This window comes from Phalangium opilio, unplaced genomic scaffold (genome assembly GCF_054372755.1).
Source record: "Phalangium opilio isolate 3A_F unplaced genomic scaffold, DU_Popi_V2 ptg001170l_1, whole genome shotgun sequence".
NCBI classification, from domain to species: Eukaryota; Metazoa; Arthropoda; class Arachnida; order Opiliones; family Phalangiidae; genus Phalangium; species Phalangium opilio.
Window position 1 is genome coordinate 13,296,778 of NW_028324255.1, and position 22,667 is coordinate 13,319,444.

Below are 22,667 nucleotides of genomic sequence, written 5' to 3' on the forward strand. Positions count from 1 at the left end.
TCAGTCGAGTTACTATTAAAAATATGGACAGCCTATGGCGCAATAATTGCTCAAATTTCATTGACTCTAAGACAAGGAATAGCAAAATATATATTGACCGTAGATTTTCTAGAAATTTTAGTCTGAAACTGATCATTTATGTCAATTTATAAAACACGTTTGATAAGTTTGCTCTACGCTTGAAGGGGCTTAAGAACCGTTGAATAATGAATAACGGATTATTTTATCCCTTTAACTAGTTGGGAAACCAAAATAAAAGTAAAATCGACTCACTTATTTTTCTGAACATACAACTATCGACATTTATTGTTAACCAACTACTGGCGTTAATTCTAGGAGAGTCGTAGTTCTCTTAGATAAGACTTCGTACTCCCTCTAATGTATAAGGATGGTTTTTTGATTGGCCGTAACTTTTTTCGAATTGTTTTTGCTGCTTTGAAAAAATTCCAGTGAACTAAAATTCGGGCCCTAATTTTGTGGTTAAAATTACAAAAAGATCCATATAATAGTTAATTTTATAAAAAAAATAAAGTTGTTAAGGGTGGTTTTAGAATCCATAAAATGAATCCGACATTTTGGGAAAAATACTATATTTTTCATAACATGGGAATTTTATAAAAAGTGAGGGCCGTCTCAGCAGGGAATAAGGGAAACTATTCATTCGATATGTTCGGGAACCATCTTAAATGAAAGAGAACAGTTCAAGGTAGTAAAGTAGAAAGTAATTAGTTAAACCTCGATTAATTGAAATATTTTGAAGAATAATCAAACTGTTGTATATTTTATTTCTTATTGAGAGTAAGCTTTTTTTAAATAATCAAACTGTTGTATATTTTATTTCTTATTGAGAGTAAGCTTTTTTTAAATAATACATCCAATAAATGCAAGTGAAAAGAAGCATAATAATGGGAAACAAAATTCGAGAAACTTTATCTACGGAGTTTCCGCATTTTGTTGGTCTCTTTACTATTTTGTTGCCTAGATCAAGGCGTGGTTTTGAATTCGGTGGTTTGTAATGATATCGACATTTGAAACACGATGATTCAGTCCAAGCCAAAGTTCCCTTAATACTTGTAGTAGGCTTCTCCGCAGTTTGATTAGATTTCTGTTAATAAAACGTAAGGATGGTTAAGCTCACTGTCTCAATCTGAAAGTATAGCCAAGTTATCATCACTATCAGAAGTCCATTAAATTAGCCAATTTAAAAGACTTCTGTCACTATCAAATTCCCTGAACAACGATTGCATATTAAGCGTAATCATTTTAGCACAATCAAAGGTAAGCCTTGTAAACCAATCACGCCAAGTGACCGACCCCTTAACGTATACTGGGCGTTAGAAAACCGGCGAACCGGAAAAAATCTTGGCTAATGGCCATGAATGGTTTCAGGAAATCTTGGATCTGGTTCACGAAGTTCTTACGATACTTATATAAGAGGATCTTGTATTTCTAAGTGCCGCCACCTGGATTTGTTTCTGTGTAGTCTATAGATTCGGGGCCCCCTAATCTTGACTTTATGCTTAAAATCATGGCAAACCATCGGACTGAGGGTTTCCCTGGCCCAACTAGAGTAGTCTGTAGCTTTGTCAGCCTACTCCATCCCTTACTACAGTACCAGACCACAGTGTGAAGTTGCATCTTCACACAATAGTGGCAGGTAGACAACGATTCTTCTGGTTTTATGTGCAGAGTGCAGTAACTGCAGTCCTAAGAAAGAGTGTCTCAAAAAGGCGAGATCAATGGCGTATGGTTGTGTTATGTACGTACAGCATTAGCTACGAGGTGTGCTATTGTGAATTCGATCAAGGTCATAAAGACTATGACTAGACAACCCAGTAGCCATACGTCGATGGCCGTCATGTAATCTAAGACCGGAAGTCCGCTTCTCGCCTGGACTATCTGAGTGGACAAAGTCAAGATAGAGGTTACCCCCAATGTCACTCGGCCAGGAACAGCATTCACGTCAAGGTACAGTGAGATCATGGACATACAGACAACGAGAAAAGAAGGAATGTAGATGTTGAAGAGACTGGCGCTCAGTGACCGTTCGAATAAAAAATTGGCGTGCAAGTACTCGATAACAACGGCCACTCCTGAAAAACCATAAGTTGAAAGAATTATCGTAGTAACTCTAATAGCTGTATTATGCCTTGGAAAAGTTTACGTTAAACAGGTCACGTTTGCTTTAAACGAGCACGAAGAGAATAAAATGTATAATATACATTACCGGGATATTGAAGTTCACTTTTGGTCCAAGGTAGTCTCTTAATGGCATAGTTTAAGGGCGTGTCTGTGTCGAGCAAAGTAAAATTGGAGAACTGGTCAGCCCATTGTAACAAAACTTCACTCTTTCTTGAATTAACTAATTAAATTTAATCAAAAATCATTTATAAATACAAGTTTGCCTTGCAAGCTGAATTACGTACAGAGAGATATTTGAATGGAGCAATTTTGAGTGTCCATGGGATAGTATTCGAAATCCATTGGACACGCTACCGATAGTTTGTACCTGTTAGAAAAATCCTTTATGGGTTAACTTGGAAAAAGATGCAGAATTTGTCCTCAGACATCTGTTATTACATTTGCGGTTTACTTTTACCTGCTTTTTCTCATAACAGAACTGACTCCCCTGTTAAGGATCAATTTGTAGAACAAGTTAGGGCCGGTGTTCTCGTAAAGCTTTTCCGCTTTAGTATTATGGAACATAGTGTCTGGTTTCCAAATGCAATTGATAATTTTAGTTGGCAATAAAACTGCTGCCCGCTTTATGCCCATTTCCGAACGCTGGTAAAGTAAATAGGCATCGTGCCAAAACTCGTACAAATCCAACTGGACTCCAAATTCCTAAAAAAAATTAGTACATTTTTTATTGATTTACTCATTACCCGATGCCTTCAAGTGAACGGTCCGCTTTCATAGCAAAAATCAATATTTCTCGAAAATATTGAGCTGTGACATTGAAATGGTTGTGCTTGGTCTGTGGAGGATACCTATCTTCAAAACGGTTGGATTGACTGAAAATATTTCATAGAACATTTTTGACTCGAAATCATTGCCAAAAGAACACCTCCCCCTTAATTCTGACATAATATACATTGCGAGTAATTACATCTTCAATAGGCCTAAATGACAGTTGATAATCGAGGAAAATGAATTTTTATTACTGAATCGGATCATTAAAAAATCTACTTACCATTCTTTCCTCGGATATTTCGTAAATTGCGTTTATTACTAGACTGATGTTTAGTTCGATAGCCGTTTCTGTTGGAAAATTTAAACCCATGTTTAGTTATACCGGCGGTTTCAAAAGCCATAGGATCAAAAGTAAATAGATATCAAAAAGTTAATAGCTTTAAGTCAATCATACCTTCCCGCCTGCATGCTATGTAAAATGAGTATCGAGTATCACGTGGCTTGCTTGTAACCAATAGGATGTTCGCATGACGTCATAGAAGCGACAAGAGATATTGGAAAGCAGTACAAATTACTGAGCATCATGGGAGTAAATTTAGGGCAATATCATTGGTAGCCGCGCTTACGTGATGGAAAATGGCGCCGTAGTAGTGCGGGTAATTGCTGAATTATGGTAAATTATATTAAAATACTAAAGTCTAAAACTGTAATTAGTTTCATAATGCCGCGTAAAAAACGATTTTAGTTTCGCCTTCGGTATCGACCTAGAGCAATTTTTATCTGAAACCTACGAATAATACCGCATACTCTTCCATCATGTTGCAAACAAAAGTTTTCAAACGTCCTTGGCTCTTCCAACATTGTAGTATTGTTTAACGTTCATCTTTCTGTTTCACGAATTCGTCATAATCATATTCCTTATCCATTTTTCATATTAATATTTTATCACATTCATAGGCAATCACATCTCACATGTAGTCTTCACAGATTTTGTACTAGGCCTAGGCTATACTGTCACAGTCTCAGAGCAGACAGCTGATTGAAATTACCTTTAGAACGCATGCGCGTCGATTAAACCTTCAACAACCCGCACTACTTTGTCTGAGCGGCGCGACACTAGATACGTTAGGTACATGTCAAGTGGTTCGCTAGGTGCTACGCCATTTGTGCACTGCCGCGGAATAGGAGCGGGAATCTCAACTTTCATAACGCGCCCATGCCGGGGAGATATTAACTTCTTGTTTATAATCTATTTACTTCTGATAGGATGGTAAATTTGTTTAAATTATTTTTCTCTAGCATTCGATATTTATTACCAGGCAGACTGAAGTTCATGCCTCCAACGCATTCTGATGGCATGTATGGATTCCAATCGAATCCGTTGCTAAATCTTCTTTTTGAGAAATTTTTAAAAATTATTTGGCTTTGACTGACTAGGTTATTATTGTAATACTGGGTTATTTAAACCTCTTGAAATTATACCAGAACAGAATTAAGTTAATCAACTACAGCATAAATATCAATTCTATTTTCTTAGTAACTTATTTATTATAAATCATGCTTTCATCAAAAGTAAATCTATTCACTTTTGTTTTCATGCATTTTCCCTTCGACATATTATAAATTTGTATTAATTTCTTGGTTCTAGTATGTTATCGGAGTATTTATTTGAATTAAATGCAAAAATCTCACCTATTTACAACAAGGAGTATTAGAATGAATAAGACTCCTTGAGCATAGAAAGTGTTGCATTTTCCTTTCATTGTTCCGCAGTACTTACTTGCGCGAAACCTCTTAAAAATATAAACGTTTTAGACTTCAGCCTAGAATCAATATTTATGTTTCCAACTTATGAGAACGGTCATTAAATAAAAGAAAATCTAGCCTCATTGTACACTCAGGCCCATCTAAACGCCGAAACTTAGCTTCTATTTTACCAGGAATGTATGGAGGGGTTGGAATGGCTAAGGTCAAATCCTAATCGGCGTGAAATGATCTTGGAAACAACTGGCGTGGCTTAATTTACGCTAGTGACGTCATAGCCTGACGTAAAAATCGTATTTACCACTTAAATTATTTTCATTCATTCATTGGCTGTCAATAAAACTTGTTTGCTATAATTCCCCACCCTCCACCCTAGGTCCTCTGCCAAGGCTGAAAGAATCGAATATGAACGCGAACGGTGGCGAATCAGCGCATTTAACTTTAAAAAATCTAAAAGGTCACTTCTGCCATGCCTTTTTTAACGAGTCATGACCTTCGGTATAGACAACTAAACAGACGTAGGGGTAGGAGCTACACTTCTAAAAAGCAAAAAAGGACTCGCCTTATGTTTCCACCATCAAGGGTACAACGAGAGCCCCTTTAGCCATTCCAGCCCCTCCATACATTCCTGATTTTACCAAATTAAACTCGAAAAACAATCGGAAATACATTAAACCAAAGTAATTTTTGCATTATTTCATTTAATTTTCGTGTAATTGGAAAATATGTTTGAAATTTTTTTCAGAATTTTTCAAGGCGAAAAGGACAAGACGCGGTTCGGCCAGGAAGTGACTATTCGGATTGCATCGTAATTTGATTAGTTTAACCATAAGTTTATAAGCTATGTTCCATAAGTATGTCACTACCTATACTTCGTAATGCTAGAGGCTTAATGAGAGCTAGTTCAAGAACGACGCGAGAATTGACTACACTCGGTTTTGCAGTCCATCCTCCAATTTAGTCTGTACTAAGCCTTTGACAGCGCCTCACTAGGCGTCGCTTTACGAGAATCTATGACGTTTCACCTACGTCACTTCATGACAAGCTCTCATTAACGAGTGACACACTTATGGAACATATCTTATAAACTTATGGTTTAACCAAAAGTATATAGATATAAAAATAAAAAGTAGACTTCGTTGAAACTTGCTCGCGTCGTGTAATATGAGAAGCCACTTTTATCTCAGAATAGTGTCGACCTCCCTCTGCGTATGATTACCTTCCCGATCGTGGCACCGGGAACAAGCCGTGAATAGGCTCATAAAGTAGCAGAAGCTAGCTCTATTACCAAAAATTAAAGTTTGGAATGCCAGCATCATGTGCTACTATAACCTATTCTTTCCCTATGGCTATGGTTTATTGGCCAATCGTTATAATAATACCCAATCGAACCGTTAATTGCACAGACATTCCTATATGAAGTGAGTTCAATATGAAAGTTTAAGGATTTGCAAATGCAATAGTATGATAATTTCGAGTTAATGATCTTTAAGGAAGGCAAGCGTTGTGATTTCACAGTTGCGTGTGTACTCTAAATATAATCGCCTTTCCTCCATTTAGAAAGGAAACATGGATCTTTACTCTATTTACCTTTACATCCTCGGGAGACTTACTTGATTTTGACTCAATTTCTCAAGTGATATTACGTCACAGCGCCACTTAATATCTTTTCTATACAATACAATATGTTACGAAAAAATACTGCTGCAAAAGAAGGTGCTGCAAGAATGACCTTTTCAAAAATGCATTTTCTTGACCAGATGTGACATTTCCCTCCATTTCCTGAGACTCTAATAGAATCATAGATAAGAGTAATATTTTAACCCAATAATTACCGAAAAAGTATATGTCGATACGATATTTCTTCCTTAGTTCCTAATGCAGACCCATAATAGGCTTAGAGTTATAATCGTAACAAGCAACCTAACATTTCTAATAGGGATGGCCGATGCCGGCTTAACCCGATAGTCGATACCCATCGATACCGATATTTACTCACTATGATCCAAAAACCCGATACTTCAACCGATACCGATATTTTTTGGTAGGGCAGTGCCATTTACATGTTTCAAAAATACTAAGAAATAATTTAAAGGGTAATTTCATGAATATTACCACTAAGTACAATGTTTAGAGGTATTTTCAAAAAACATCACGGCTTGTCTTTATTAACTAAAATATGCTGAGAGGCCCTTTTATCCTTATACTTCTAGTAACTTGAAGTTGATTTGTCATTGAAGTATTGAAAGCAAAACATTTCATTAATTCAAAACTTAAAATTATTTGTGAAACAAACTTTCATTTTTTTTGTCATAACGAAATATGGTGATATAAAATATTTATTTTTTATCAACAGTTTTATAGCTATTTTTGCTTACTAGTTATTAGATAAACTAAATTCAGGCACTTTTTATATAAATGAGAAATGAAATTGAGGGCGTTTGTGTTGTCGAGTTAAATTTCTAAAAATGTATAGTTAGCTTATCAATATTTATTAATATAATAAAGTTTTTACAAAGACAATAAAGCGAGGGGTCGGACGTTTAGGAAAAAGTGTACGGGATTTCGAAATCCAATTTGATTTCGCCGGATTTCGTCGGATTTCATCGGATTTCCTTTGATTTCATCGGATTTCGTTTGATTTCGTCGGATTTTGTTTGATTTCAGATTTCGGTAAAATCCAATGGATTTCATCTAATTTTGAGATTTTTCCCGTGATTCTGGCGGATTTTGCTATTTTCACCGTGATTTCGACTGATTTTGCGATATTTCCCTTGATTTCGTTGGATTTTGAGGTTTTTCGCGTGATTTCCTCGGATTTTGAGATTTTTCCCCGTAATTTCGTCAGATTTTGTGATTTCTTTTGATTTTGGATTTCGTGAATTTTGTAATGGATTTCACGATTTCTTTACTGATTTTGCTTCTGATTTTGTGATTTCGCTTCTGATTTCTATGTTGATTTCGTGATTTCTTTGTTGATTTCGTGATTTTTTTACTGATTTTATGATTTCTTTACCGATTTTGTGATTTCGTTGCTGATTTCGGATTTTTTATTTGATTTCGAAATCAGCATTGATTTTGGATTTCTTAAATTGGATAGCGTACGGGATTTCATGAATGACCGACCCCTCGCAATAAAGTCAAAGAAAATCGATAGGTTAACGGTTCCGTGAAATATCCGGTGAAAACCAGGCTTTAGAGGGAGCTATATATTATTTTCTTATGATGCCACTTTATAACATAAAACTTCAGAAAAGTCTTCTAACTTTTTTACGTTTTGATTTCTTTCGCCTAAAATTCACTGCTAAAAAGATTTCGAAAACCACAACGCATAATGCCATAATACAACCAATTGACAGATATTCAAATATGCTAGCCATCACTTGAACTGTGCTTATTCTAAAGTCATCTTTACTTCCGACAAAACTATCCGAATGTACCAATTTCAAATCACGTTCCCATTTATCCAAACATCCAGTTTCACGCAACATATTGATTCTGAAATGAAAAAGTCAATATACGTTAAAGAGAAAATTAACTAGAATCTTAAAAGCTGGGTGACTTTATTGGGGGAGTTTACAAATAAAAGTGGAAAGGTAAGATAAAACACGTGCGTCTAATTAGGGCTGTGCGAATAGTACTTTTTAAGGTATTCGTCGAATACCAAATAGCAGTGTTTTTGGGAGCCATCTCTCGGCTCGGAATAGGAAAATGACCAAATAATTTGACCAAATAGTGTGAAGTTCAAAAATTCGACCAAATTTAAATTTCTATAAAATATTCTACCAAATTTCAAATTTATAAAAAATGGGACACGGAAAGGTACTTTTGAACAGCTGAAAACTTATTTTTGAACGAATCAAAGGTTTTATTTTAATCAAAATTAGGTTAGCTGTCAATATATCCCTACTCGCTTTGCAATGTATGACCTCTTCAATGTCCATGATACTATTTTTTTTAATAGTTATACTGTAGTGACATATTATTAGGAAGTTCCATATAGTTAGCTTCGTAGCGAGAAGTTGATAATAACCATTACCCTTTAAAACATTTAATGGTTTATCCTTGTCTATGAACTTCTAAAGCCTGAGTGGCCGATTCTAGCTATAGCCTCCTAGATCACGCGACTCGGTGAACGCGAGTAATACTTAACAGCCAGTAGCCACGTCAGAATTTTAAGGCTGTGTCTACCAGGTCGCGTCATCTATGAGGCCACGGTCCAGCGGACACTATCACAGCGCCCATAGGGATAGGAGCATAACATTTATGTTCCTATCTCTATGACAGCACCCTCAAATTCACAAAATCAACAGAAAAATTCGAAAACTGGTTGCGAATACCAAATAATTTGGTCGATAGACTGTTAAAAACATTCACTTTCACATTGTTTTATCCGCTATAGAATAGTCGGTTTTTCGAGGCTCATTATTTGGTATTCTAGAATTTTGAAAACCATTATTCGATTCGTCGGTGCGAATAGTAAACGTCAATTTTGACCAAATTATTTGGTCCGACCAAATAGTAACGAATAGTCTGCATGGCCCTATGCGTCTTCCTCGGCGTATAATCTATTATTAGGGAGAACACCACATCTAAACATTGTTGGAAAAGGCAGATTCTCTCCGACTCCGATGTACAGAACGAGAAACTAACAAGTTGGGAAACCAAAATGAACCTCTGCGAGGGCTATCAACCCAATTAAGAGGTTTTTCTTAAATAATTAAATAAATATAATTCATATTAATTATTTTAATCGTCAGTATTTTACCTTAATTTTAGTTAAGTCGTTTTAAAAACGTTATTCCTGAAATAATTTTAAACATAGCTGTTGTAAACGTTTGACTTCTAGCAAACACCATTTTAACAATTTTTGTAAATTTGGGTTGGGGTATATAATGCGATTAATTCGTAGTAAATTATAAGAAAAGCCGCATTTGCGTGAACCATTTGGTGGAAGTCCGCTTAATATTTTGACATGCAACTTTTGATTTAAAAAAGTGCGCACGTAGCATTAGTGATATGAAATCATCCAAGTTAGCAAGCAAACTGACATTAAGTTGCTACAACGACATTTAATTCTTACGCTATAGCAAAATCATTTTCACAAATGAAATTTTTTCTCAGAGCAATGGCGACGTTTTCATAGTATAAGGTTTCCTTTAGCATATAAAAATTTTTCCAGTTGTTTTTGAGCATGAAAGCGATGAATGTTTTTTCTCCCGACAACGCCACTAGACGGCCTTGCTGTAATAACGTCATGAATTTATTCGGCTCGTAAACTAGAAAAACTTGCCTGAATGCATCCAAATGTTCATTCGACGAACCCTACGTTACAAAATTAAATACTTAATTAATATTTAAATAATTACGGTCTAATTACCAGTTACAAAAATTATCTTTTAAGATACGATGGTGCTCACCCATTTTAGCATGAGTTCATAGGTACTTGTTCCTTCTAGAACTCCGAATACCAGGTCCTTTCTTTGTAAAGCCAAAATTAGTTGATCATATGTGTTTATGCTGAATGATTTAGTAACGCTGCTTGAAGCGGTTAAGGCGCTTGCGTACTGATATGATAGAAATATCCCACAAAACACCCAAAAGCCGAAAAGTATAAAGTACGCCTTTTTGTAACGGCGAATGTTGGATGATTTGAAACTATAGCCTAAAGAACAATTTAATTCATTAAAATTGTTCTTGAAACTAAAAGGTTTATAAACCTCGTGTTACCACTGATTGTCCCAGGATTCTCAATGAAAGATTCTATCTTTATCTTTATTTATACTCAATCCGAAATCGTAATGCTAAACTCTATGGAGCTTAACATTATGAGGTGGAAAAAATTTTGCGAGTTAGACCCAGGGTTTCGCGACCAAGGGGGTACACTTTTTTCACAGCCTAACTTTACAGCACTGGCAAAGGCTGAAAAGGTATAGTATCTCATTTCTCGTAGTGTAAGGTTAACTTGGCCTTTTTGAATAGGTTTCATAAAATATTTTTAAACCACGCGCCAGCACGCGCTGCATTTCAATAAAAGTTTCAATTCAAATCTCGCGCTTAATGTCACCATTTTGATTCTCTAATTAAGTTCACGTGATTTTTTAAAAAATTTTGGGCCTATTTTTTGTCTTTCTAAGCCTAAGGTTAAATGACCACAAAGAAATAGCTGGAGAATTTTTATAATTTTCACATGGTTTCAACGAATATTTAGCATAGTGTGTTTTTATACAGTGCATTGTATTATCCGACCATTCCAATTTCGGTAGGATTGCACTATATCTATTTACATAAAATAACGGTCTTACCTGACTAATTAGACCATGGGAAGTTCAAATAAAATAGTTAAAAAATATTGGCCCGCCACAAGTATTTTTAATTTTTTTTCGAAAATTTCAAAAATTGCATGTTTTTACCGTAACTCCTGTATACCGTATTCCGCAATCAGTCTTGTAAAAACGTAGGGGTGGAGACTGCATCTTCTTAATTAATAGTCGATAATTTGGAAAAGGCGCATTATTTTGGCTGAAGGAACTAAATTTTGAAACCCATATCTAGGAAAAGGGGCACAATTTTTGGTGAAGGCACTAAATTCAAAAACCGATATCTTGGAAAAGGTGGCAACTAGTTGGATCTAACCGTAGCTAGAACCTAACCTACAAATTTTCAAACGAAGTTTTGGCCCAGTTCCGGCGGACGAATATTTTTTTAACTATTTTATTTGAACTCCCCATGGTCTAATTAATCAGGTAAGACCGTTATTTTATGTAAATAGATATAATGCAATTGTACCCCAATTTCTAAATGTAAGTTACGATTTAGTGAAATACAATATAATTAGTCTTTAAAAATTGGACGATTGAGTTTGACTATTCCAATACGTTTCTCCCCAAAAAGGAACAGATATTATCCAAAAACGAGTTTTGCTTCGCAGTCCTTAAAAACTGCATTTATACACAATCCTTGGTGACACTTTTTCAATCCCACAAAGGGCTAGAAATTAGAAATTATTATATGTATTGCAATTTGAAATTAAGTTTAATCGATATGAGAAATTTGCTTTTAACCGCGTAGTTCAAACATTTGTTATGATTAGAAATTTTAGAACAAAAACGGGTATAAATGAGGCGTTTTGGAACAAAGAGCTAAATCAAGGACGATTATGACTCGAGTTCGAATTGAACTTATTGAAGTTTAAAAATCATACAGGGTTTAACCACACGCATAGAGAACATTTAATCTGAATGTATGATAAATGTCAGAAATACGACACTGCATTTAAAGTCACAAATCATAATGACGGGTCTCATTTTAGGAGTAGTAAAGCGAAATTATAATCGAAATAAGTGTTCTTCTTACCTGTTCCACCCTGAAAAATTAAAATGCTAAAAGCTCATTTTGTACTTGTCCGCCTTAATTATTTGACATGGATAAGTTTTTACGAGAACAAATTCGTACGTGAAAATCTAAGCTCCGTTTATCTCGAAACGCCGCATTTATACCCGTTTTTGTTGTAAAATTTAAAATCATTACAAATGTTTGAACTACGCAATTAAAAGCAAATTTCTCATATCGATTAAACTTAATTTCAAATTGCAATATATATAATAATTTCTAATTTCTGGCCCTTTGTGGGTTTGAAAAAGTGTCACCAAGGATTGTGTATAAATGCAGTTTTTAAGGACTGCGAAGCAAAACTCGTTTTTGTATAATTTGTAACTTAATGGTTTGACTTACGAACTATGGCGTTTATGTTTATAATGGAAACTAGTGTTTATGCCTGTCTACGGTAGGCAAGGTAGTTAGTGTTCTCCTACACTGTAAGGGGGAGGGCTATGTCAAGACGGGGAAAACGGTTGGGGCTTTTAGAGTTATGTTTTTCACACATTTGGACCAGAACTTTGACTACATAGATTGTGACTAATCTCTAATTTATACCCAGAGTTTCAAACATTTACATCGTCATTGTCGTAAATCTTAAACAATAAATGGTTTAAAGACTTTCATTTTTAGGTAAAATTAAAAACACAGTGCACGAGGATTTTCAGTAATATTTTTCATTTAACTGAATTACCTTGCATAAAAACTCCGCTTAAAACGATTAGGACAGCTGTGGATCGATCTCTCGTTAACGTCGCCAAAATAAAAATGTAAAAAATAGTGCATAGAACCAAACATTGCCACAACTAGAATATAAATTTTTTTTTCGACATATGAGACATTTAATCAGGCAACTGAACTGTTCAAGTTTATTGAACCTTGATCGAGAATGGCTCCGTAAAAGACAGTTTCGTAAATTCCGTATTTTGGTACGATCTTAAAAAGAAAGAAACTCTATCCACAAAGTACGCTGGAGTGAAATCCACAATTTGCAATCTGTTTGGTGTCACTGACAACGACGCTAACATAATATCAGTTTTCTAAAGCAAAAATCTTAATTAAATTACTTAAACTGTCATTTTTGTCACAGTGTAGTTACATTTTCCCCAAGTTCTTCAATGAGAAGGTCGTAAGCTTTACCCCCGACATTACTCTGACTCAGCTCGGATCGGTCAAAAATGGTGTAGCTATATGTTTCGAATGTTTTACTTTATGTTTAATTAATTTCGTAGTTACGGAAATATTTACCTGAAGTTAAGAATTTCCGAAATGGCTAATAGAAGTTGGTATTCGTATCCCCTCAAGTTGATTAAGGTACCATCAGAAGATTTTTCAAATTGTAAACCGAGAGGGGTCTGCCAAAAAGATTGGGAGTATGTTACAGATTCCTAAAACAATTACCAGACTTTTCAGAGACTGTCAGTTCTGGATGCATCCATTTTTGGATGAGTTTTTCTCAACCATTATACTTCATAAAAGTACGTTCATAAAAGTAAACGCTGCAGTGCTTGAACTACCTGGTCGTACCATGGATATGTATAACATATTATGGACAACCAAAAACAAGTTGCGAAACCAAAATAAACCTCTCCGAGTCGAGACGAAATTAAGAGGTTTTTTTATTTTAATTGTCACTAATTTACCTTAACTCTAGTTAAATCTTTTTAAGAAACTTTATTCCTAAAATCATTTTAAACATAGATAATGTTGACGTTTGAATTCAAGCGTATGCCTCTTTTGAAATTGAAAGTAAATATCCATTACACCTTCGGATGTGAGACAGCTATAAATCACGACGGGGATAGGTCACATAGGAAAAAGGAATTATATTTCTCCAGAGAATTCTGAGAGGGTGGTAGCTCTCTTAGTTAAGACTTCGTACTGATATTAATGTATAAGGAGGGTTTTTTGTTTGGATGTAGTTCTTTTTTTTTGTATTCTAACTATTGTTTTGAAAACATTCCACAGAACTACAATTTGGGCCCTCAATATGTGGTTAAAATTTCAAAGAGATAATTAGTTTATTTTATAAGAAATAATAAAGTTGCTAAGGATGGTTTTCATCTCCATAAAATTAATCACAGATTTTGACGAAAAACTGGAAAATCTCTTTAGTAATAACATAGGAAATTTTCCAAACTTACACATTTTGTTCATACCCTTACAAAAATAACTGTACGTCAGATAGATTTGAAAACAGTCTTAAATGAAAGCCCCATATCTATAATTGGCGCCTTTTTTTTCATCAAGAAAAATTAAGTTTAAGTATTGTTTTTCATAGTTTTTATTAAATGCTCTGACTTAGGAGAAACGCCTAACTTCCCAACGTTTGGGCTTCCACCAAAGGTTCACGCAATTGCACTGTTGTTATCCGTAAATTCGATTAGAAACCTTTATATACTACCGATTTGAGTAAGGCGAAACAGGAGCCGTATGCTTCATTTCGAACGTCAATATTAGTTTAATAATAGAATGTTTAATTGTTCTTTAATAAAACGATGTAACGCTCAATAAGGTGAATAACTAACGAAGAAAATATATAAGATTAATTATATTTATTTTAGTATTTAAGTTAATCTTGTTTCTCAGCCCAAAATTAATACGAAAAGGCTTTAAAAGCAGTCTATTTGTTTGTCTGTGTCCGTCCGTTGTTACACTAGTCCGCCGCGTTAGCAGTTCGCCTTGTGTCGATGTGTAGTGAAATCCTACAAAACCTTAATATTTCGATTTTTCAAAATATAAAGTGAATATATGGAAATAATTTTAGTAATTTCACAAGGAGAATAGTCTAAGAAAAGATTATTCACCTTGTGGTAATTTTAACGCCTTTAGTAGTTTTGTAGCTTTAAAGCTCTGTTTCATTTTTATATTCCAAGGACATTTTTTAATATTGATATTGGAAATGGCTTTTTATATATTACTTAAGCTACACTACATCTGTATATAGAACAATCCTTGCTTCAGAAATAACAAGAAGAACGCTAAGGCTTAGACTCTGCCGGTTAAATCAAGAATTATCCGTAATAGGCCTAATGAACCAAAGAGTAGACAAATGAGGGGCCGAGTTGAAATAAATTTTGGGTTTTGATTTTCGTGTTTGTAATGAAGAGACATCAACGGTTCAGAGTGAGCCGAAAGTTATATACACATTGAAGTTATTATATTTAAATTTTATAACAGAAAAAAGCACCGGGATTAGTATAATATAAAAGAGTAAAGGTAAAAATGGGGTGTGAAGTACTATTTGAAAACTCTTGACTCCCTAATTAGGCCACACCTTTTTTAAGACCTTTGATTTGTCACTAAACAGTAAACACAATAATTAATTATTATATTAAACTATTTAAGAACAGTCTTTATACTTCTCAAAATCGTTTTGCCACAAAATCACATATTTGAATTAAATACTTGTTTTAATATTCATACCTGAAAAACACCGACAGAAATGTTGGTACCGCAAGGCATCTTTTTGTGAAACATCTTTGTTGCTATTTCTTTGAATGTAACATATTTTACGCAATCATCTAGCGATTGTAGAAGTATTGACGGAGTTCTTATTCATGCCGCAATTGCAAATGATTAAGCCCTGTGACAACAAAGAAACAGAATTCATTACACTGAGAATGAAATTTAATAAGTTAAAAGCATTAGAGTGGTTAAGAAATGTATTTCGACACGAGATTTGGTACTACCAAGTTGTACGCTATGTTTATTGTCAAGGCGATTACGAGAGTGTGACTGACGCATGCGCAGAAACTAAGGTGAAACATCGGAGTGAATAATTTAATAATAGTTCTCAAAACGGGTATAAACCTCGTCAACTCAATTTTCTTGTAAATTGTATCAAGTTTAGACGATCTAACGAACCTTTTTCTGTCCTATGAGATTCATACGCCTCAGCTTTTCTTATTTTTCAATTGAGTTTGAAATTGAATTGGGACTCCAATGAAGTAAATGTTAACCCCTTTATCATTCTACGTACGAAATTCTTAAAATCATGTACACTCCGTAATTTAGGGACATGTCAAGAACTATATTTTGAAGAAGTTGTTTTACTATTTTCTGGAGTAGTAATGTTTCTGTAATTTTTTGGACTTAACGGCAAAATGATATATTTCGATAACTTTTTTGTATGAGCAACTACAGCTTAAATCTTTGAATAACGGTTTCGGTTGTCACAGTTCAATATATTATAACAAAAAGCAAATTTTCGTGATATTTTGAGTAGAGTGTTTTAGGTGGTATACGGTGCTTAATATAGAAAGGCTTAGTATAGACACGAAATGTGTTCGTTTTTGGTTGATTGAGTGTAAGGCGTTACAAATATCGTGGCAAACATTATTGATTTTTGATAAAAGAAAAGGTTATTGTACTCAAAAGGTACATGGTGAATTGGATATTTTATGGCAGTTTATGACCGATATTATGATCTGAAATCTGACGCAACAATATTTTTATTTCTTTTTGGCTTGACGGTAAAACAATAAAATTAGGGGAAGGAACGTACTAATTCGTATTTCTCGGAGTCGTTAGCCAATGATTGTAAATGAAGGTCCAAAAACTCCAAATATTTATAAACATTTTGATTTTAGGCTCAAAACTTCTTCCCTAGTAGCACAAACGTAACAATGCAGTTGCTGCTAGGCGCGTGTTGGCCTGCAGCAGTGATGGTTCACCGCCAGGGTTGTTTGACTTAAATCAGTTTGATTTAAATCAAGCGATTTTTTAAAAAATCATTTGATTAAAATCAAGAATATATTTTTATTTTTAAAATATGTTTTCTAAGATTCCAAGAAGTAGTTTAAGAAACTCGAGAATAAACTTAACTAGAAAAGACCTAAAATTAAAAATAATCATGGTTTTGGTATATTTCAATGTAAGTTTTTCCCAGAACTCCAGTTTGTCTTGCTGGAAAGGCTAGGAAATGAAATAGCGGTCAAGCTAGTCTTTTTATACAAGCATTTGAATAGTAATAATATCCAATAGCTGCTTAAATGTCGTGATTATTTTGCTTTTGTTAATTTTGACTCAAAAGTTTTAATCTTGGTAATTTACTATCTATTTGTTCAATAAAAATCAAAAAAAATGAAATAAATCAATTAAAATAAAAAAAATCCGATTTAAATCAAAACAAATCGATTTTTTTGATTTTTTTGAAAAAATCAAAAAAATCAACAACCCTGTTCACCGCACTTTATCGAGTCGAAATGTCTTACTTAGCCCGCAATACGTCTTCTTAGTGCCGGGGAATGTCAAAGTAAGAGAAAACAGGCACTTTATGAACTGTAAAACGTCTGTCTCCCGTCTCCTACCCTTCAACTTGCCGTCTCTTACACGTCACTTTGGTGTTTCTTACTCGCCACCATGCCGTCTCTTACTCTTACCCGACACCTTTCCGTCTTTTACCCGACACCTTGCAGTCTTACCCGACACCTTGCCGTCTTTTACCCGACAACTTGCTGTCTCTTGATGCCTGCGAACGGCCTTCTATCCGCCAACTTGTCATCTCCCTAACGCCCAAACAGCCTTTACATTCATATTATGCACCTGGTAAATATTTTACCGCCAAATTTCAAAACAACGAGAGTGAAATGGTTCTATTGGATTCGTAGGTTTGCCTAGTAAAACGTTTCTTAAAATACTGCTTCCCGACCTAAATAACAGCGTGCAATAGGCCTTTTCCAATGATAATACTATTCATTGTTTATGTAGTGGTTTAACGGTAGCTACCATGCAAATGTAAGGATTCCCTACAATGGTACTGAAGTCCCATTCGCTGACGAGTATGCGCTCAACAATAATTTGGCATTGCTTAAATATTCCAGATTAACTCAATGATAGAATCATATCAAAGAAATTTAATAAAGGCTTTTGTAACTTGACTGGAAATACAAAATACGGCACATGTTGAAACCGTTTATTCATAATTTTTCTGAAATTAAAATTAAAATCAGAAGTAATATAGGGGACTAGAAGTATCGAGGCTACCAAATTCTTCACTTGGCGAAAGTGAATATTCTTGATAGCGGTTTCAGAATTTTTCCTCCAAAACGTGAGACGCTTGCGGCGGTGGACGGCCGAACTAGATTCAAGTACCCGCGTCCGTGTTTCGCGGCTTAAGGTGGAGGGGATGGGGGTAGGAAATTTTTTTGGAACTTGACCAATATTTTCTCTGTAGTGTAGGAGCGATGGAAGCTGCATAAAATCCTCAAATTTTGTTCCCTAGTGCCAGGATCTATTACCAATGCTAGAGCACTTAACTTCTTGTCCTTTATATTACTTCTGTTATAATTAATAAATTATACTTATTTCTAAGCAAATACACTTAATGTTGGACAGCGATGATTTTATTTTAAATTTGTATTCAAAATCTCTACTTCATTAAACAATTTAATAGCAGCCAAATCGTCTTTATTTTATTCCCTTTTTCATTCTAAGTATTGATTTAACACCCAAAAACTATCCTTACTACTAACCTTACCTTATGCAACCAAGAAAATACCGAATATATTGATTTTCAGTCTAATTGACCCACTTCAACAGAAATGTTAGGGGAAAAAAAAGCTTTTAGTCTGCAAACCTATGAATAAAGTCCGGACAAACTGATTTTACAACGGCATTTAAAAGTCTAGCACGAGGTTAGATTTCTGATGGCCTGACCTAAGATAATGAAGTTGGACAATGAAGCCTTTCGCTTGCATATATGGAATCAGTAAACTAGTTAGACCAAGAGCCAGTGGCCTGGATCTTACCTCATAAAGTACAAAAGGACTGACTATTGGAATGAGTTTAGTTTTGAAGCTCATTAATAGATTTGGCCGTCTTACGCGTCACAGCTGGGGCATTTGAGGGGGGCGGGGTCATGTTTGACCCTAATGAGGTATGATTTCTTATCTCATGAGGTACATGAATAAAAAAAAGGCAAATGATAGAGCTGGAAATGGCGATTCCAAATATATGAAATCTGACGTCATCAAAGGGGGCCATCAATAAATCAGACGGGGGTTAAAATGGTCGAATGAGGTATGAATTCATACCTCATGAGGTACATGTATGAATCCGGTGTTGTTTAATAGATCTGGTCGTGCTAAATAACAGAATATAAAATCTGACTGGAAAATACGCGGCTAAGGTTTAATCTGACGGCCTGATTCTTGCGTCAGACTATGACAACTTCGTGCCTCATAATGCTAGATTCCCACTCGACCGAAAAAAATCGGCGGAAATCACACAGCTGACGGTAGAAATTTTAACTTACGCCGGCGTAGACCGTTCACACTACGACTGAACGTATTTGGTTCACGTGACAGATTTCAGTGGCTTCCACAACATCTACTTCGCACTCTGAATTGGTATCTTTGTCCTATTTTTGCTTAGATCGTACAAGAGGGGATATTTTCTAGCCTCCTCGATAAAGTCTTCCTTATTAAAGTCTAATCTCTTTTTCTTTCCATTAGTTTCATTTTTATTTCTTGGTGGCATGTTTCCGATAAGCGTTGGTCAAAAAATGGCGGCTATCAATCGATCTCGCGTATGCGTGCGCTCTTGAAATTTATGTCGTAGTCAGTGGGTTAATTTCATTGCCTGAGACACCGGCGTAACGTCGAACACGACCAAAAAATAGAACACAACTTACTCCCGGCCGAGCGGAAATTCCGTCGGGCTCGGCGTAATGATTTTTCGGTCGAAACCCTTTCTGCCGGGCTTCCGTCGTGTTTTCCGTCGAGTGGGAATCTAGCTTAAATGTAGCAGGGGTTATATTGTAAAAGCAGCCCCACTGATGTCAAGTATATTAAACTTAACTTGTTAGAGCGAGTTGCCTCTGATTCTAACGAGGTAATGTGGTAAAATATTTGGGACTCTGATAAATGAGAAGAACTTAAATCGGCATCGTTTCTAAATAAAGCTATTTCAATTCGGGGGGTAAGGAGAGTTTTTGAAGCAAACGAAAGTACAAAAATACTATTACGACCTTAAATCTTAGAAAGCGGCCAATAAAAGTACAGCATGATTTTCACTTGGCGTAAATCACGACTTTTCGCCCGACGTCAAGCGACAACCGAATAAAAACATGGTTACGCTGGACAGAAATTACGTTGTGTGGCGATATTAGCTTTCTGTTTTTTCGGTCGCGTTCAACGTTAACGCTCTGCGCGAGTCAATCAGCAATTAGCTTGAGTCTTGACGTCATTTTCAACCTTGCGTGTTCGGAAAAAGACGTCCGCGGTCCGCCATGTTTTTATTTATTTCGTTCCTAATCGAGTCGGTTACTAGTACAAATCCCAGAGAATGCCGAAGTTCAATGCTGAAAGTTTTATTGAAGAGGTTAGTAACTATCCATATATTTGTGATATTTGACACAAAGATTACAAAAAAGAAAGACAATAGATGGGTCGAAATTGGTGTAATGTTCAGTTTATCTGGTAAGCCTTGGTTTCATTATTTGCGGGAACCACGATAAGTGAAAACGCTATAACGCTGGGCGACAACGTGAAAAACAAATCTGACGTTTGACGTCCAGCTGCAAAGTCGTTTTTTTCGGTCAAGTGAAAACCATGCTACACCACGCAAGGCAACTGTGAGAGTAAATTTGGTGTGACTGGCTGCTGCTAGAACGGAACTGACTCGAACTAACTGCTGTCGGACCTTTTACCCAGGATTCCTTTGGTTTATTTCGGAAAGGAAATTCATTAACTGAATGGTGACCTAGTTCCTAACTCTTTAGAAGAAACACCAGAAAATGAACCTCATGACTATGACGATAAAACCGTATATATTGGTTATCAGACTGATTCGGATGATGAACCAGATGACGTTTAAAATGTAACATTTTTGTATCTCTCTTTGCATTAAATAATTAGTGAACGTTAGAAGGTTTCATTGAATGAGTTTGAAATAAAATGGGCCTGTGTAGAGCTATATCAGTTGAAGGGGGAAACGTCACAGTTGGGCCTGCCAATAAACGGAGCCGGTTATCACCCTCCCTCCGTGCGGCCGTGGTAGAACTCTATGCTAAAGTTTGCGCACAATAAGGCACCTGGGCGGGGACTGGCGAAACCCTGCCACAAAAACTCTCCTTACCCCCCGAATTGAAATAGCTCTATTATTAAATGATGCCGATTTAAGTTCATCTCTATATCACTGTCCCAAATATTTTACCACATTACCTCCTTAGAATCAGAGGCAACTCGCTCAAACAAGTTACGTTTAATATACTTGACATTAGTGGGGCTGCTTTTACAATATAACACCTGCTGCATTTAAGGAAGATTTCCGCTCGACGGAAAACACGACGAAAACCAGGCAGAAAAGGGTTCGACCAAAAAATCTTTACGCCGAGCCCGACGGAATTTCCGCTCGACCGGGCGTAAGTTGTTTTCTATTTTTCGGTAGTGTTCGGCGGTACGCCGGTGTCTCAGGCAATGATATTATCCCACAGACTGCGTCATAAATTTCAAGAGCGCACGCATACGCTATATAGATTGATAGCCGCCATGTTTTTTTTTGTCGGAAACATGCCACGAAGGAAGAAAAATTTAACTAATGGAAGTAAATAGAGGTAAGATGTTAATAAGGAAGCCTTTATTGAGGAGGTTAGATAATATGTCTTGTACGATCTAAGCGACAATGGGACGGGGATACCAATTCAGAGTGAGAAATAAATGTTATGGAAACCACTCTTACCTGTCACGTGACCCAAAAATATATCTTTCAAACTCAAAATTCAGTCGTAGTGTGAACGGTCTACCGCCGGACGACGGCGTAAGCTAAAATTTCTACCGTATGCTGCGTGATTTGCGCCGCTTTTTTTCGGTCGAATGGGAATCTAGCTTTATGAGGCACGAAGCTTTCATGGCCTGACGCAAGAATCAGGCCGTATTTTCCAGTCAGATTTTATATTCTGTTACTTAACACTACCAGATCTATCAAACAACACCGGATTCATACATGTACCTCATGAGGTAAGAATTCATACTTCATTTGACCATTTTAACCCCCGTCTGATTTATTGATGGCCCCCTTTGATGACGTCAGATTTCATATATTTGGAATCCCCATTTCCAGCTCTATCATTTGCCACCTTTTTTATTCATGTACCTCATGAGGTAAGAAATCATACCTCATTAAGGTCAAACATGGCCACGCCCCCCTCAAATGTCCCAGCTGTGACGCGTAAGACGGCCAGATCTATTAATGAGCATCAAAACTAAACACATTCCAATAGTCAGACCTTTTGTGCTTTATGAGGTAAGATCCAGGCCACTGGCTCTTGGTCTATTGGCCAGCGTTGTTGAGCGCATGATCGAGTGGGCTATGGAGAGGTAAAAACTCTTGAGGCGACTCATTTTTCAGCCATCTCGACTCTGGCCTCCACCTTGTTGTGTGTTGTATCTGAACACAACCTCCCGTGCCTGCCAGAGACAAAAAAGAACCAGAAGTTTATAATTATAAACTTCAGCTAAAACGTTAGAATAGTTGATTATGAGGTATAAAAAGACACGCCTTAGTGTTGTTGATTTTTTTGATTTAAATCGGATTTTTTTGATTTTAATTGATTTATTTTATTTTTTTTTATTTTTATTGAACTACTAGATAGTAAATTACCAACATGA

The 22,667-nt window shown here is 35.8% G+C and overlaps 2 protein-coding genes across 7 annotated transcripts; both read right to left on the reverse strand.

Moving 5' to 3' along the window:
• Positions 1 to 828: 828 nt before the first annotated feature.
• LOC149587375 (glycine receptor subunit alphaZ1-like) lies at positions 829 to 4,447 on the reverse strand. 4 transcript variants are annotated; one of them, XM_089863615.1, is made up of 8 exons: positions 4,230 to 4,447; positions 3,194 to 3,261; positions 2,600 to 2,844; positions 2,427 to 2,509; positions 2,228 to 2,362; positions 1,992 to 2,093; positions 1,768 to 1,899; positions 977 to 1,105 (listed from the first exon to the last, which is right to left on the reverse strand). In XM_089863615.1, the coding sequence occupies exons 1-7, from the start codon at positions 4,270 to 4,272 to the stop codon at positions 1,772 to 1,774; spliced, it is 804 nt and encodes a 267-aa protein (XP_089719741.1). In that variant the 5' UTR covers positions 4,273 to 4,447; the 3' UTR covers positions 977 to 1,105; positions 1,768 to 1,771. The 4 variants fall into 4 exon arrangements, with proteins under 4 accessions (XP_089719739.1, XP_089719741.1, XP_089719740.1 ...); XM_089863616.1 differs by lacking the exon at positions 977 to 1,105 and adding an exon at positions 1,691 to 1,707; XM_089863613.1 differs by having other exon boundaries at positions 829 to 1,105; positions 1,768 to 2,093.
• Positions 4,448 to 9,566: 5,119 nt separating this feature from the next.
• Positions 9,567 to 13,617, reverse strand: LOC149587376 (uncharacterized). 3 transcript variants are annotated; one of them, XM_089863408.1, is made up of 6 exons: positions 13,303 to 13,617; positions 13,154 to 13,241; positions 12,933 to 13,094; positions 12,749 to 12,860; positions 10,098 to 10,342; positions 9,567 to 10,002 (listed from the first exon to the last, which is right to left on the reverse strand). In XM_089863408.1, exons 3-6 carry the CDS (start codon positions 13,080 to 13,082, stop codon positions 9,757 to 9,759), a joined length of 753 nt encoding a protein of 250 aa, XP_089719534.1. In that variant the 5' UTR covers positions 13,083 to 13,094; positions 13,154 to 13,241; positions 13,303 to 13,617; the 3' UTR covers positions 9,567 to 9,756. The 3 variants fall into 3 exon arrangements, with proteins under 3 accessions (XP_089719534.1, XP_089719537.1, XP_089719536.1); XM_089863411.1 differs by having other exon boundaries at positions 12,933 to 13,241; XM_089863410.1 differs by having other exon boundaries at positions 13,154 to 13,617.
• Positions 13,618 to 22,667: the final 9,050 nt, after the last annotated feature.

Bases quoted from the DNA above. Each gene is read 5' to 3' on its own strand.
- LOC149587375 (XM_089863613.1), bottom strand. From the start codon at position 4,272: ATGCCATCAGAATGCGTTGGAGGCATGAACTTCAGTCTGCCTG. The intron at 2,510-2,599 runs GTAAAAGTAAAC...TTTTTCTAACAG, and splicing joins TCTGTTATGAGAAAAAGCAG to GTACAAACTATCGGTAGCGT. The intron at 2,094-2,227 runs GTAATGTATATT...ATGGTTTTTCAG, and splicing joins AAGTGAACTTCAATATCCCG to GAGTGGCCGTTGTTATCGAG.
- LOC149587376 (XM_089863408.1), bottom strand. From the start codon at position 13,082: ATGTTAGCGTCGTTGTCAGTGACACCAAACAGATTGCAAATTGTGGAT. The intron at 12,861-12,932 runs GTTCAATAAACT...TTTATATTCTAG, and splicing joins CGGAGCCATTCTCGATCAAG to TTGTGGCAATGTTTGGTTCT. The intron at 10,003-10,097 runs GTGAGCACCATC...TTTGTAACGTAG, and splicing joins ATGAACTCATGCTAAAATGG to GGTTCGTCGAATGAACATTT.